Source organism: Megascapheus bottae, chromosome 1 (assembly GCF_031878675.1).
Source record: "Megascapheus bottae isolate mThoBot1 chromosome 1, mThoBot2.hap1, whole genome shotgun sequence".
Classification (NCBI taxonomy): Eukaryota; Metazoa; Chordata; class Mammalia; order Rodentia; family Geomyidae; genus Megascapheus; species Megascapheus bottae.
This window is the reverse complement of record NC_143509.1, coordinates 59,915,943-59,932,958: the sequence shown is the minus strand read 5'-3', so window position 1 is coordinate 59,932,958 and position 17,016 is coordinate 59,915,943. Positions and strand designations below refer to the sequence as shown.

At 38.1% G+C, this 17,016-nt stretch overlaps 1 protein-coding gene across 6 annotated transcripts; it reads left to right on the top strand.

Moving 5' to 3' along the window:
- Tex55 (testis expressed 55) lies at positions 1 to 15,927 on the top strand. Of its 6 annotated transcripts, none has more exons than XR_016537799.1 (5): positions 1 to 979; positions 1,540 to 1,674; positions 1,952 to 2,011; positions 12,955 to 13,093; positions 15,349 to 15,435. XR_016537799.1 is itself a non-coding variant. In XM_090345940.1 (4 exons), exons 1-4 carry the CDS (start codon positions 32 to 34, stop codon positions 15,448 to 15,450), a joined length of 1,245 nt encoding a protein of 414 aa, XP_090202066.1. In that variant the 5' UTR covers positions 1 to 31; the 3' UTR covers positions 15,451 to 15,927. The 6 variants fall into 6 exon arrangements, 4 of the variants coding, with proteins under 4 accessions (XP_090202066.1, XP_090202058.1, XP_090202079.1 ...); XR_016537798.1 differs by having other exon boundaries at positions 1,949 to 2,011; XM_090345940.1 differs by lacking the exon at positions 12,955 to 13,093 and having other exon boundaries at positions 15,349 to 15,927.
- The last annotated feature ends 1,089 nt before the right edge of the window (positions 15,928 to 17,016 follow it).

Sequence of the window (17,016 nt, the reverse complement as noted above, 5' to 3'; positions counted from 1 at the left end):
CAACTGAGGCCAGTCTGGGACAGAGCAGAAGATGGATCAGCCTCCGGAAGACGAGCCAGCTGAATCCTGGAAACAAGGAAACCCAACCACACCCTCAACTGCTGGCCAAAAGAAAAACAGGGAAGACATCCAGAAGGACCATGCTAAAGGGAAGGAGGTGAAGAACCAAACCAATGCTGATCACACTGCCCAAAGCTCACCTGATCAGCCTTACGGCACAACATCCAACCAAACTGGACAGATTGACCAATCTGGTCAGACTAGACAGGAAATGTATGAGCTGACTAGACAAAAACTGTCTAAGGAAACTGAAAGGAAGAATACTCAGCAGGCTGAATGGAAATTTTCTAGCCAGACAGAAATAAGAACTTCCCAGACCACTGATCATAAAATATCTCAGCCCTCTGAGAGAAGAGCATCAGAAAAGAGTAGTGGGAAGTTGCCCTCATCTGATGGAAGAGGTTCTGCGCAGACTGACTACAGATTTCCTTCTCTGTCTGGTCAAGGAACTTCCAGGCTCTCCGGGAAAACAGACCAAGTGAATCGTAGAACAGGAGCATCTACTGATGACACTGAATTCAGGGGAGAACAGTCTGCCGGGCCATTTATACCAGACATGGATGAGGAGAGAGAAAATGACATCTTCGAAGAGGATGCCCGGGAAGACTACACCCCACCCTATAATGAAGCATTTAGCCAATTAGAGGATCAGATCTTTACTGAGCTGGTGGGTGGTGAGCAGTACTTCAGAATAGAGCCCTGCAAATTTGAGGACAGCTCAAGCAATGTCAAAGACCAGCTTTCAGTTAGCACTGAGGTTGAAATAGAAAGTACCATGGTTTTGCCAACCTACAGACCCATAGATGTTGCGTCCCACAGTGCCTATCAAGTGCAAGGCCAAGTAATTAGCCATAAATTGCCTACTATCTCAAGCAAGGCAGCCTATCTCCCCAGCCAAGAAGGAGTTCAAACCACACAAGTAAGTCCAGTGGTGACAAGAGCCATTTCCCTACCTGGGATGCTCCTGGAGAAGGGGCCCGGGGAGGGTTTGGTGAGAGGGGTGACAAGGAGCCCATGTTGGCTCAATATGAGGAATAAGTCAAGTTTTGCAGAAGGCCAGAGAAAGATGCAAAAGATGTTTGTACCCTCAGGGAGGATCAGTGGACCAAGATTTAGTATTCTTAAGAGCTCAAGTTCTAGTTTAGCTCCTACGTGATATTTAAGTGCTTCTCCAGTGTAGATTTCTTTCTGCCAAAAGAAAAGGATTTGGAATTCATTTGAAAACTCGGTAAAGGAAAAGTATTTGAGATAGATTGGAGATGCTAAGACTTACATTACCTGAAGGATATGGTGGTTCTACACACACACACACACACACACACACACACACACACACACACACACACACCTCTCTTTCCTCCAACTCTTGGTAGTAAGTTTTCTTCCAATCTAGATTCCATCCATAGCAGCAGCAAACATTGCTGGAGCTTTTTAAAATTTTATTAAAGTCTTTTTGTGGGGGTGGATATTTTCTTTCAGGGTGATTTTTCGGGGGGAGTTTTTGATGCCAGCAGCTTTCAAGATTACGGAAGGTTCCCTTCTATCGTTTATGAAGACCCCTATCAAATTGCACTCCAATACATGGAGAAACACCGAATTCTGCAAATATTCCAGGTAAACCTCTCAATGCTTTCATTGTGCCTTTTCAGAAATGAAAGGAAGGGGATTTACAGTAATGGGGGAAATAATGTTATGGAGAAGTGTGCAAGTATGTTAATATGTATTCACCAAAAGGAGTAAATGGGAAATGATAAAGCTCTTCAGAGGGATTAGACATCAGGTACAAGTCTCTTGAAGATATAATTGGTAATTTTCCTCATCATGTTATGAGCGGACTATCTTAAGTTTCTCTCAGAATGAAAATGGGATGTCTTATGCTTTCTCTCAGCAGATCACTGAAAACCTAGTCTATGAAAAGCCAGATGATCCACTGCTGTTTATGCTGTACCAGGTATGAAGTAGGAGGAAAAGAACAACGTTTTGGTTCTCATTGTTGAAAAATGTAGCCAAAATATAGGCAGAAATTTGTACAAAGAAAAACATGCATGCCTCTGAATTATCATGAACAAAACATTAACTGTAACTGCCAGCCAAATTAACAGCAACAACAACAACAACAAAAAGAAACACTACAACATCTCTGAAAACTGTTTCTCTTCCAGAGATCAGTGATTCTGGCTTTTTTTTTGTCAGGGTAATGTGTGCAGAGGGGTTATAGTTACATTCATCAGGTAGTAGGTGCATTACTTCTCACACATTGATACCCCTTCTCATGCTTTTTTCCAGCTTTCCTTCCCTCCGCCCCCTCCTAATCATTTTGTTTTCCCCCCTTCCCTTCCCTATTTCAAATAAACATACACAATATACCAGGTAACAAAGTTAGATACAGTAACCACAAGATTAACCATAGGGGGATTCCAGCTTTTATCTTCTTCAGTTTGCTTTATAATTTTAGCACTAAACATGACTCATTTAAGGGCAGTTGTGAGCCGGGCACGGTGGCTCATGCCTATAATCCTAGTTACTGAGATCTGATGATCAAGGTTCAAAGCTAGCCCAGGCACAAAAGGACCTGAGACTCTTAGCCCAATTAAACTCTAGAAAACAGAAGTTGGGACTTGGTTCAAGAGTAGGGTGGTAGCCTTGGGCTGAAGAGCTCAGGGACAATGCCCAGGCCCAGTGGGGAGGGCAGTAGTCCTGAGCTGAAGAGCTCAGGGATAGCACCCAGGCCGAGTTCAAGCCCCATGACCCACCAAAAAAAAAAAAAGCAGTTGCAAAGATTTGTCAGATTTTTTAGACCATATATAAAAGGAATGATACTGTCTGTAGGAATCATACACTGTATGTATTTGCTTGTATATGATTTATTTTTCTCCAAATTATATCTGTAAGTGATCCATCTAGTGTGTGTAGCTGCCCTTCATTCATTTTCATTGCTGTGTGGTATTCTACTACAATTTTTTCTATTGTTCATGGTCATACAGTCATTTTCAACTTAGAGCAATTAGAGATTTTTTTTTTACTGTGTACCTTCTACCTGATTCTCAGGGACATGTTTCTCTTCAGTACAAAGCTTGAAAGGTAATTGATAGATTGTGAAGAATGTGTGTACTTAGCTTTAGTAGATCATTTCAAATAATTTTCCAAAGTGACTGTACCAATTTGCATTCCCACCAGCATTTTATGAGATTCCAGTAGCTCTAGGTCCTTATAATGGTCACTTACTATTCATGTTTTTAGTGTGTGTCATTTTGGTAAATGAATAGTAAAAATAAAAGTGTCACCAAAAAAGAGTGTCACGCGGAAGCGCTCAGTGACATTTGGCTTTAGAATGCCCTGGTGGCATCTTGTGTCCAAGCAAGAGGTGGGGAGGGGGGTATATGTGGAGGGGAGGGGGTGTATGTGTCCTTAGAACTTTCATGATCCCTCCTCCACAGTCAAAGCTATTCTGCTTGCTTATGCTTTTTTTCCATATATTTTTATTGTAATTAATAGAAGGGTTACATGATATTCGCCAGATGGAAGGTGCATTACTTCACATACATTGATACCCTTTCTCATGTCTTGGTCCCCATTTCCCTCCCCCCACCCCCACCCTCATCTTGTTTTCCCCCCTTTCCTATCCAATTTCAAATAACCAGATACGCATATATACAATATATCAGATAACAAAGTGAGATACTGTACCAATATGAGATAACCAAGGGACAGCAAAAGAGCTGAGAGATAACATAGTACATTAAGGACAACAACCACTCATTATATGGCTTATGTTTCTATATCCTAGAGGTCCTTTCATTTAGCATCCTATTGTATGGCCTTATGTATCTAGGTTTTGCTCTATTGCAAATCTCTGCTAGAAGAGTCCAAGGTTTCTACTGATTATGGCAAATGAGGGAAACCATTGAGCCTACATTCCTTTGTGTCTGGCTTACTTCACTTAATAGGATTTTTTCTAAATCTTTCCATTTCCTTACAAATGGGGAGAAGTCGTTCTTTCTGACAGCAGCATGGAATTCCATTGTGTATAAATATCACATCTTGTTGATCCACTCATCAACTGAGGGACATCTGGGTTGGTTCCATATCTTTGCTATGGTAAATAGTGCTGCAATGAACATCCTTGTGCTAGTGGATTTAGTATGCCCTTGTTTCTGAATGATTGGGTAAATGCCAAGTAGTGGAATTGCTGGGTCATAGGGGAGCTCTATGTTTAGTTTTTTGAGGAACTGCCATACTGCTTTCCATAGTGGTTGAATGAGTTTACACTCCCACCAGCAGTGTAGTAGTGATCCCTCCTGGCCACATCCCCTCCAGCATCTGTTGTTATTACATTTCTTGATCCTGGCCATTCTAATTGGAGTGAGATGGAATCTTAGCGTTGTTTTGATTTGCATTTCTTTTATGACCAGAGATGTCAAGCATTTCTTCATGTGTCTATAGGCCATTCTTATTTCTTCTTCAGAGAAGATTCTTTTTAAGTCTTTGGCCCATCTTTTGATGGGATGGTTGTTTCTTTGGAGATTAGTTTTGGAGTGGTTCAATTTTTTTGAGCTGTTGATACATTTTAGATATGAGGCCTTTGTCCGTTGTATGGTTAGTGAAGATCTTCTCCTATTCTGTAGGCTTCCTAATTAATTTACTAGCTATGTCCTTTGCCATACAGAAGCTCTGCAGTTTAATGCAGTCCCACTTATCTAGCCTTTCTCTGATTTGTTGTGATTCTTGGTCCTTATTAAGAAAGTTTCTACCTGTACCAAGGAGGCCTAGTGTGTTTCCTCTTCCTTCTTGTAAAGTTTTCAGTGTGTCAGCTTTTACCTCGAGGTCTTTGATCCATTTGGAGTTAATTCTAGTGCAGAGTGACAAAGAAGGATCCAACTTTAGTTTTCTGCAGGTGCTTAACCAGTTCTGCCAGTACCACTTGTTGAAGAGGCTGTCTTTCTTCCATTCTATTTTTTTGGCTCCTTTGTCAAAGATTAGGTGGCCATAGGTCTGTGGTTTAATATCTGGGTCCTCAGTTCTATTCCATTGGTCTTCAGGCCTGTTCTTCCCAGTACCAAGCTGTTTTGATTATTATAGCTCTGTATATGGTACTGAGGAATTGAACCCAGGGCTTCATGCATGCTAGGCAAGCACTCTACCACTAAGTCACACTCCTGGCCCTGGAAAGGGTTTTTTTTGTAGGAATGCACCTAATCATTGTTATTGATGGCAGTTACAGTTATGTTTAGTTCATGATAATTCAGAATCATGCATGTGTTTCTTTGTCTCTTATAGTCTTTTGTATTTCTGTGGTGTCAATTGAATTTTTTCATTTCTAATTTTATTTATTCAAATCTTATCTTTTATTTTAAATGTTTTAGCCTGACTACATGTATATTGTTTTATCTTTTCAAAGAACATACTCTTAGCTTCTGTTATCTGTCATGTGTTTTTGCATTTATATCTGCCTCAATATTTCCTTCCTATGATAGATTTGGAATTTAGTTTGTTTACCTGGAAATCATTACTATACATCCCTTTTAGAATGAATGACTTTTGTTGTATCCCAATAAGATTTGCTATGTTTCTACTATCCCAACGAGTTTTTTTTTAATTTGTCTTTTGATTATTTTTCCTGATTCACTGATTGTTCTGAAGAGAAGTGACTGATTCCTATGTATGTGTGAATCTTCAAACTGATTTGCAGTTTCATTCCATTATGTACTCAAAAGATATGGAGGAGCTGGGCATGGTGGCTCACATCTGTAATCCTACCTACTCAGAGGCTGAGATCTGAGGACCACAGTTCAAAGCCAGCCTGGGCACGGAGGTTCATAAGACTCTTATCTCCAATTAACGATCAGAAAACCAAAAGTGGCTCTGTGTCTCAAGTGGTAGGGCATTAGCCTTGAGCTGAAGAGCTCAGGGACAGTACGCATGCCCAGAGTTCAAGCCACACAACTGACAAAAAAAATAGATATGGAGAATTCTCTATGTGTGCTTAAGAAGGAGATGTGTTTTATAACTACTGAATAAAATGTTTAATATATATCTTTTCATTTCAGTCAGCCTGAAGTTTTTTCATCTATTTTTATTATAATTAATAAAAGGTGCATTACTTCACAAACATTGATACCCTTTCTCATGTCTTGGTCCCCATTTTCCTCCCCCTACCCTCACCCCTCATCTTGTTTTCCCCCCTTCCTTATTCTATTTCAAATAAACATACATACAATATATCAGATAACAAGATAAAATACTATAACAATATGAGATAACCAAGGGACAGCAAAAGAGATGAGAGATAACATAGTACATTAAGGACAACAATCACTCATTATATGGCTTTTGTTTCTATATCCTGGAGGTCCTTTCATTTAGCATCATTCTAATGGCCTTATGTATCTAGGTTTTGTTCTATTGCAAATCTCTGCTAGAAGAGCCTAAGGTTTCTACTGATTAGAACAAATGAGGGAAACCATTGAGCCTTTGTTCCTTTGAGTCTGGCTTACTTCACTTAATATGATTTTTTCTAAGTCTTTTCATTTCCTTACAAATGGGGCAATGTCATTCTTTCTGATGGCAGCATAGAATTACATTGTGTATAAATACCACATCTTGTTGATCCACTCAACTGAGAGGCATCTGGGTTGGTTCCATATCTTTGCTATGGTAAATAGTTCAGCCTGAAGTTTTGTTCTGCATTGATTTTCTGTCTGTATTATCTACCCATTGTTTAAAATACATCATATGCCATCTTATTCTATAGATATATTAATATTTGTATATATCATCGATATTTGCATAGCCCAGTTGGGCGCATTGAAACTGTGTATTTCCTCCTGATTAATTGACTCTATTATTGTTTATTATGAAATTACTTTCTTTGACTCTTTTGCCATTCTTTTTACTTAGAGTTTAGTCTGAAGTAAGTATTGCTACCCCTGCTGTATGCTGGAATATAACTTGTCCATCATTTCATGTCAGTGTGTGTGTATGTGTGTGTGTGTGTCATTAAAGCAAAATTGAATCTCAAGTATGTTGCATACTGTTGAATCATGTTTTGTAATCTATTTGTCTTTTGATTTGAGAACATAATAAAATTAAGAGGTTAGAAATTACTGCTAGCATTTTATCCATTTTTAGCTCTTTTGTTCTTTGTTTTATAATATCCTTATTTCTTCTCTTCCTCCTCTCTCTCTTCTTCCCTTTTCCTTTCCTTCTTTTTCTTTCTCCTCCTTTTTGTCATATTAAGTGTCAAACTCAGGGACTCCTACATGCTTGGCAGTCACTTTACTACTCAGACATATCTCTAGCCTGTTTTCTCCATTCCTGACAGATGGCTTTCCACCTGTGTGAGTCAGTTTTTGGTTACTATAACAAATACCAGAGATGATTGACTTACAGAGAAAAAATGTTTATTTTAGCTCAGAATTAGGGTGGTTTAGTACATGCACATCTGACCTATGACCATACATCATGGGAAGAGTGCATGTCAGAGCAAAATATCTCACTTTACTAATGAGTGGTCAAAGAGAGGAAGATGATGGCATTCACAACTTCCAGACACGCCCCAGTGATCTCGCACTAGTCCTTATTTCTTAAAGATTCTTTCCATTCCAAAGCATCTTGCTAGGGATTAGAAGTCTTTTACCCAAAGGACCTTTGGAAGACTTTGCAGATCCAAACTATAGCCTTGGAAAAAGTTGAAAGTTCTTAGAAAATTTTTCTCTCAGGAATATGAATATGATACCTTACTCTCTCCTGGCTTACAAAGTTTCTTTTGAGAAGTTTACCAACAGCCCTTCTGAGAGTCCTTATATGTGATGCCTTCATTTCTTCTCTCTTGTTGATTTCAAGAAGGTCTTTCTATATTTTGACTTTGTCAAATTGATTATAATATGTCTCAAAGTAGTCTATTGACTGAACTTACTTGAGATTGTTTCAGCTTTATGGATCTGTGTATGCATTTTCTTCTCACCATTTGGGGAGTTATCAGACATCATTTCCTTACAAAGTTTTCTTCTCTCTTCTGATTTTTTTCTATAATTTGTATGTTTATACTTTTGAGGGCTTTCTTCATTTCTTTATTTCTTTTTCAATTATTTTCCTTTTTGTTCATCTACTTAGATCAATTCAATGGCCTGCCTCGAAATTGGTTGATGTTTGTGTGGTCCTTTTTTTTTAACAAGTGTTTCCACTTTTATTCTGATTTATAATTCAAGTGCTCAAGTACATTTTTATACATTTTTTGTTAAAAGTAATTCATTCTAGGGACTAGAATGAATTTTGGCCTAATGGTAGAATGCTTGACTAGCATGCATGAGGCCTGGGTTCAATTCTTCAGTACCAAATACACCAAAAAATCTGGAAGTGGTTCTGTGGCTCAAGTGGCAGAGTGCCAGCCTTGAGCAAAAAGTGTCCAAGGACAGGGCCTAGCCCCTGAGTTCAAACTCCAGGACAGGCAAAAAAAAAAAAAATATATATATATATATATATATACACACTTAAAAGTAATTCATTCTACACCCATCAAAAATAGTATTATCCTCTTGGAGTTTCTAAAACTAGTACATGTAAAGTATCATCCTAGAAGTATTTATAAACCAGTGTTTACAGAAGTTATTAAACACAACCACAATATGAGTCATCACTGTGAAAGAAAACAAAAAGCAGTTGAAAAGTCATTTTTAACTAGACAGAAAGCTTTCATGATGACAATTAAAATATTAGCTCAACCATAATGCTCAACAAGTTTAAGAATTTGGGCTGATTTGGAGGCTAGTGTTAGACAGTTTATCTTACATGTGTAAGTCATGAGTTAAATCTGCACTGCTTAAGTCTCTTTTGTGTGATCTTTCTTATGGCTTCACACTTTATTACTAAACTTTCAGTGTCATTCATTTTTTCTGATTTTACTGATAGTTTCCTTAAAATAAGTTTGTCAACCTCTTTTCCAGACATTTGAAGTATCTCCTTTTCAATTACGGAACATTCTTAATTTCCTTCGTGAGCACCACAAGCCTGACTCTTTTGTTATATGTATGGTATTACCTGTGCACTTTCAGGAGCAAAATCCCATCTCCAAAGACTGGTTGTGCAAGTTAAAGTTTCCTGTTATGTCTCAGAGCCGATGGGATTACCTGTACTTGTGAGCCAATTGAGTTGGATCCAGGTACTGTGGCTGATGCTGATACTGTTGTATGAACTAACACCAGAGCACCTATTAGCAGGAACTCTAATGAGCAACTACCTATCCCGCCTGGTCCCTGAATAGATCAGACATAAGCCTTGTGCTTTGGAGTAGGAACTAGAATAAAGGTCTACTTCAGGGTTTAGAGATGTCACAGGTTGATGGATATAGGAGAGGCTTCCTCTAGGCATGTGAAATGCATTTGTTCAGGTCTCTAGATAAAGGCTGGCCTACTGCCATGATCTAGGGCTTAGATGAGTTAGAACTCAATTCCTAAGCTCTCACAAAAAAAGAACTATGTGTATGGAAACAGAAATATTGATAGAGGGGAAGGATATAATTGGCAGCCCATTATGCTACCACCTTGCTGATACCACTGCTAAAAAAAAAAAAAATCCTGGGGCCGGGAGTTTGGCCTAGTGGCAAGCGTGCTTGCCTAGCATGCACAAAGTCCTGGATTCTAGCATTGAGAAAGCTCGACAGTTCTTAGGCCCTGAGTTCAAGCCCTCGGATTGGCAAAAAAAAAAAAAATCCCTGGTAATTTTTACTGGTAACTTCTTGTTACAGGAAACTGTGACCTTTACCTTGATATGTGCTGGAATATGTCGTAAATAATTTTTGTGTTATTCCTGGATTTGGTTGATGTACTTGGAGGCAATCTTGTCTTTGTCCATTTGGACTACTATAACAGAACACCATAAAACAGGTAGCTTATGAAGGATGGAAATTTATTTTATTTTTTTACAACTCTAAGGACTGAGAAGTCCAAGACCAAGGTTCTTCTAGTAAACTTGGCATCTAGTAGGACTATAGCAATGATTGCTTTCTTCTTTCTTCTTTTTTTTTTTTTTTTGCCAGTCCTGGGCTTGAGCTCAGGGCCTGAGCACTGTTCTTGGACTTTCTCAAGGCTAGAGCTCTACCACTTGAGCCTCAGCAACACTTCCGGCTTTTTTGTATGTATGTGGTACCAAGGAATCAAACCCGGGTCTTTGTGCATGCTAGGCAAGCACTTTAACCACTAGGCCAAACTCCCAGCCCTTTCTTCTTTCTTTAGATAAAATAATTTATTACTATTTTAAGCTCACTTACTCCTCTGACATCCATATTCTCCTATTAAACTCATCTAGCAATCGTTTTCAACTATTTTCAATAATAAAATTTCTATTTGAGCTGGCCACCAGTAGCTCACACCAGTAATCCTAGCTACTAAGGAGGCTGAGATATGAGGATCATGGTTCAAAGCCAGACCAGGCACAAAAGTCTGTAAGACTCATAACTGCAATTAACCACCAGAAAACGGAAAGTGGCACTGTGGCTCAAGGAGTAGAGCGCTAGAGCTGAAGAGCTCAGTGACAAAGCGCAGGCCTAGCGTTCAAGCCCCACAATCCCTTTCCCCCCCAATAAAACTATTTGGCACATATCTGTACTTTAAACTTTTCTGTATTTTATCTTCTCTAGTTTTTTTCTATATTTCCTGTTTTGTGATATTTCCTTTACTGAGCAAAAGTATCTCACCTGTTTTAAAAGAATTGTCAGTTATCTCCACAATGGGATCACCTTAAAGTTGGCATCAGCTGGAATGCATTTTCTAGGTTTTCTGGTCATTTTAGTGTGTCTTGGATATTGTGAACATTATTATGTGTAGTTATTCCTCTGGTGAATGGTATTTTTGTTTTATCTGGCTATCACATACTTAAATGCAAACTGTAAGCCTTATGTTGCTTTCTGTGATAGATAGGTCATATCTTGGATCAATTCTTGAAGCATTTGCCATATTACCTTGCATCTGTCCTGTGAGTAAATACTTCAAGAGTCAAATTGAGTTTTGTATAGCTAGAACTGATGGACCCCTTTGTCTCTTGTAAAAAATTGTTCCTCACTCTTTTCAGTAATTACTCATGTCTACACAGATGACTCCCCATGAGTTTTCCATCCAGAAGGCCAGAGATTTCTATCATAGGATTAAGTATCCTTTCACAGCCACACCGGTAATTGTGACTATGCCTGCCATGTGGTCAAAGTTGAAAGCATGAGGTCTTCAGTCCATGTCGGTCATTTACTCCAAGTTTATATATCTACCACACTGCTTACACATACCCCACCTCTGCCTGTCTGCTTCATCTCCTGAACTTCCAGGTAGTTGTTTTGGTTTAGATTCTGTTTGTTCAGATGACAGAGATTACGCTTTATCTATAAATCCTAGCTGTCTTTGCATTTCAAAGTGGTTAATCTGCACACCGGAAGTAAATCTTCCTTTAAAAAAAAGGTAATATTACAGTTAGCACTTTATCACATAAATTGAAATGTGATTTTTTATTTAGTTTCTAATTTATGATTTCTTCAACTCAGGCTATCTGAACATGATTATTTATATACATTATCAGATATTGGATTTTGTAGTTGTCCCTTGGTTTTTCTATCAGCTGCATTTTGCTAATGGATACTTTGTATGGTGTCAAATCTTTGAAATGTGTTGACATTTATAACACAGCATACAATTGATTATTGTGAATAAATTAGTTGAAATTGGAAAAAAGGTTTATAATCACTGAAAGTGATCTAAATATATTTATTATGTCAAGTTTGGCAAACATGTATTTCAAGCCCTACAATATAAATTTGATTGGCCACTCTCCTAGAGTTCTGCCAATTTAGACTGCACATATGAGTGGCACTTATGTTGTTAAGTGCATATGAATTAATACTTAAGTGAAATATCTTTTCCATCTTCATTTATTCTAAACTTTCTCAGTTCTTAAGCTTTAGGGTTTGTTTCTCATCAACACATATCCTTGAACTTTGCTTTTTTAGTATCACTATTCAACTATGACAAGCTTTTCCTTCCTTAGATATAACTGGTGGTATATTTACTTTAAATCTCATTTTCCTTATGCTATTTGTCTGACCTGCTCTGATTCTCTCATTCTCCTTTTGCCTTCTTTTATCACTCCATTTTCTCCCCTAGTGGCTTCGAAGTTTGTTTTTTGTTTTTACTTTCTTAAAAACTGGGGTATGGTGTTGGGAGTTTGGCCTAGTGGTAGAGTGCATGCCTAGCATGCACAAAGACGCAGGTTCGATTCCTTAGTACCACATACATAGAAAAAAAAAGCCAGAAGTGGTGCTGAGGCTTAAGTGGTAGAGCTCTGGCCTTGAGAAAGTCCAAGGACAATGCTCAGACCCTGAGCTCAAGCCCAGGACTGGCAAAAAAAAAAAACCTGGGGTACTTTTTTTAACTGATGGGTTTTATGTTCTACTATAGTATCAGATTACAGAAAAATTTAGCAGGATGCACCGTGAGTTCCTACCCCATTCCTTAATTTTTCCTATTAACCTTTTGCATTGTTGGGGTATGATTGGTACATGAACATCTACCATAGGCATTAATGTTCTCTCTGTGAATAATTTATAGACGCCATTCGGGTCATTTCTCAAATACATGCTTTGAGAAATGCTTGTGACCTATACCTACTATTATAATGTCACATAGAACATGGTCACTGCCCTAAGCATCCTGTTCATGCTTTATAATAGCTCCCCTAGAAATGATAACATGTGTGCTTGTATATGTATGTATGCTTGTCAAAGTCTTTGTAATTCACATTCAGTACAAGGACTACTGTATGGAAATCTCTGCATACCTATGGCCCCTACAAGAGATAGTAATTCTAAATACACCAAGATTACAAGTTGGAAAAATAATTCTTTTTCATTCTCCTTAGGTACAGAATATGATCAGAAACAGAAATCAAATGTGAGACTTAGAAGGAATGAATCTCTCTTCAGTACTGATTTCCATCATCAGTGTCAATCGTGTTCTGTTCCTCACTCTGAAAAACGGCTTTTGAGTTGGCCTTGGTGGTAACTCTACTTAAATGCATTCCTATTTTTAAGTAAAAATATATGGTATATCTTCGTAAACATCACATACCAATTATATGTTATTTCTGAATAATCTTACAGAAATATTCACAATTATCCATGTGTTGCTATTTCAATGTTTACCTTCCCTCCCCTAAATTCATGAATAGTAAGTAACAAGTCCCAGAGAGTATTAAAAACAATTATTAGACATACATATTTCCCATAAGGTGTTTTTAAAACCTATCATTTCACCGAGCTATTTCCAAAATTTTAATCAGAACATGTGTGCAAAATAACTTTTTTTAAGGTATTGAGGTTTTCAACTCAGGGCATTTTGTCTGCTAAACAAACACTCTCCCATTTGAGCTCTGTCTCCAGCCTTAAATAACTGAACGACTGACATTTTGTTTTTGTAGTATAGATAATTATTGAAATATCTCCTTCATGTTTCATAGTAACTGCAATATATGTTTATTAGTTTCTTTTTTCCATCACTTCCTATCACACTCTGCCATTTGTGGATAGGGTTTAGTCTTCTTGCAGAGATAATTCATGTCTGAGCTGTATACAGTTCAAGCATGTTATAATAATCTGTACACACCTGTGGGTGAGGCAGGTTACTTCCTCATTGCCTATATTCTCTGAAGGATATCTACATCCTGTACAATGTGTAGCCAGTTCAACTGGTATCCCACAGCTAAACCTTTGAACTTGCTATGAGATTATCTGCCCAGAAATCAGAACTGAGACAATGATCTAATACTACATTTGTGAACTGAACCATTTTTAGGTCTTCTTTGTGAACACTGCACACCAGATCCAATTCTTTATACTGTTTAACTGATGACTCAGTATAATTGTGCAGCTGCATTATGATGATTTAAGCTGCTATTTGAACAATCACAACACAAAATCTCCTTTTTCAATTTTCTGTCCTTTTTCATAATTACATATACACACAGGCACACATAAATCTCATAGCTTCCAGGTTAGTCTAGCTTTTTTCATTCAGCTGTCCATCTGATGTATGTATATGCTCAGACTCCATAAATCTTTTCTACACAGAGAAGGGGTTTGCCTGCTGGTTCTGGCTTGCAAAATTAAGTGAAAGCTGGCAGATTTACAATGGGCAACATAGCTAAGGTTATAAACTGGATGAACAAAATTAGTCAACGATTTGGTACACTACTACTATTAATCAAAAATGTGGATACTATCAAGAACATCTGCAATTAATCGTTGAATTTAGTGCCATAGCTTTCCCAACTTTCTTAAAGCAGCCACTTGAGCCCTACCCATGGGCTTCCGTGATGCCTTTCATAACTGTCATTTTTATCTTTCATGATTACGCAGTGAACTAGAGAGGATGATCCACTGAGCCAGTCTGGACACATTTAGCAGAGGAGGAAAAGATGCAGACAGAGCTTCGTATGCATGCCTCAGGCTCTGCACTAATAGGACACATTTAGTGTAGAATGTCAGGGAGGTAAAAGTGCAATGTTCTGTTCTTAGTTCTGAAGTGGTAAGAAGAAATCCTTGGGCCAGGTAAGAATCTGTGGGCCACCACAGGTAAGAATCTAAGAGGAGCTAGCTGTCAAACAGAAGAGGAAAGGAGTCCGCAAATTGGCCTTCTCAGAGTAGTGGCCCTCTCAGAGTAAAATAGGCAAGGGATATGGTGGCCATGTAGAATAAAAACAGGGAACAGAAGGTTCAATGTCAGGGAATCAGCCATTGAAAAGCATGGTCTGCAAGGATGTTTGATTACGAGATAGTTACAGAGAGGAGGCTTGAGTGCCTCAGTATAGTTAAGGTAGATAATAAGCGCAATTGTTACAAGGTGCTGATGGCTCATAACTATAATCCTAGCTCTCAGGAGACCATGGTCCAAAGCTAACCCAAGCAGGAAAATCTATAAGATTCTCATCTCTAATAAATTTCCAGAAAGTGGGAAGTGGAGCTGTGGTTCAAGTGGTAGAGCAGTAGCATTGAGCACAAAGACTCAGGGATAGCACCCAGGCCCTGAGTTCAAACCCAAGACCAGTATTTCTTTAAAAAAAAAAATAGAGTAATTGTATCTGAGCAATCCTGACAATTTGATCTTCCTCAATTCCCCAATCGCCTTGCTCCACACCGAAAAAGATTTTTCCTGGGCCTGTCCCCTCCTCTCTTCCACTTAAAGACCATGTTATTATTGATCATATGGGAAAGTGTAAATTAAAGCCATAATGATACTATCAACTTACATTCACTAGGGTGACTACAATCAAAAAAGACCAACAGTAAGAAGTGTTGGCAAGAACGTGGAGCCAACAAAATCCTTATGCTCTGAAGGCAGGACTAGAAAGTGGTGCTGATGCTTGGGAAAACAGTTGAGTGGTTTCTCAGAAAGTTAAACACTGTATTGTCATATTACCCAGCAATTCACTGCTGGGAGGAATGGACCTAGAGACTTGAAAGCCTATTTCCACCCAAAGGCAAATGTATGTATGCAAATGTTCCTAGAAGCACTTAGAATAGCCAAGGAATAGAAACAATGTCTGTCAACCAAGGAATAAAAGAGAAGTTTCCTATAGAGAAATTGGGAAAGCTTGTCACAATGCCACAAGAGATGACCCTTGGAGACAAAAGATAAATGTTTTGTGATTCCACTTCCATCATGTATGTAAAGTATCAAATTCATAGAAACAGGGAATAGGATACTAGTTATTGGGGCTGGAGGGGAGGAATCAAGATGTCTAGTGGACTTTATGTTGTATAAGATAGAAACGTTGAGGACCTGTGCATGACAATGTGAATAATCTTAGCACTACTGAACTGTACAATAAAAAATGATGGCAGTGGAAAATGTTATTGTGTGCTTCCTACCTTGGTCAAATATTTTTCATTCAAAGTGGGGAAAATGGATACAAGCCATACAGTGGAATATTATGCAGCAGCATAGCACAAAAAATGATGGCCAAAAAAATATGAAGCAGAGACACACAATTGTGACATGGATGAGCCTGGGAAATAATATGTTATGTAAAGGAAGTCAAACATGAAAAGGCACACACTATGTGATTTTGCTATTTCTCTCATCCTCCATGTCTCACTTGTTGGTCTCATATATAAGAGAGAGAGAGAGAGAGAGAGAGAGAGAGAGAGAGAGAGAGAGAGAGAGAGAGAGAGAGAGAGAGAGACAGACAGACAGACAGACAGACAGATAGATAGATAGATAGATCCTGGGACTTGAACTCAGAGCCTAGGTGCTCTCCTTAGCTTTTATTTGCCGAAAGCTAGTACTCTAACACTTGAACTATAGCTCCACTTTTGGCTTTTTTGGTGGTTAGTTGGACATATGAATGTAGGTAAACATAGTTCTAGATGGCTGTGTACCTCTCCTTGAATCTTTGTATCCATTATTTAACTGAGAGCAGAGGTTTAAGATATATAATTCAGTGGAAGATCACTTACATGGCATATGTAACACTCTGGCTCTGATCCCCAGCACGGTCTTAATGTTTTATATAAATGATATATATATATATGTAATTGAGACTTGAAACCCTATTTCCACCCAAACACAAATGTATACATGCAAATGTTTCTATAAACACTCAATAGCCAAAAAGTAGAAACAATAACTATCAACCAAGTGATAAGTTTGGTATAGAGAAACTTGGAAAACTTGTCACATGCCACAATATATATAATATATGTATATATAATTTAGTAACTCCTGCAGTCTTGGCAGTATTTGTAACAAGCCAGAAGTAGATGGATTGTAGTGGTTTGGCTTGTTATTATAAACAGGATATATTACTTAGGCAGAGTAACATTGTTGTCTTGTTCTTATTTTGTTTCATCTTCCTTAAAAGTTCTCCCCAAATTCCTTTAAAATTGTAGAAAACTTATCAAATGAAATAAATAAACCATAATAT

Excerpts from the sequence above, each read along its gene's own strand:
- Tex55 (XM_090345932.1), top strand. The coding sequence starts at position 32 with ATGGATCAGCCTCCGGAAGACGAGCCAGCTGAATCCTGGAAACAAGGA. Across the intron at positions 980-1,539 it reads AAGGAGTTCAAACCACACAA|GGTGATTTTTCGGGGGGAGT; the intron begins GTAAGTCCAGTG and ends ATTTTCTTTCAG. Across the intron at positions 1,675-1,948 it reads GAATTCTGCAAATATTCCAG|CAGATCACTGAAAACCTAGT; the intron begins GTAAACCTCTCA and ends GCTTTCTCTCAG.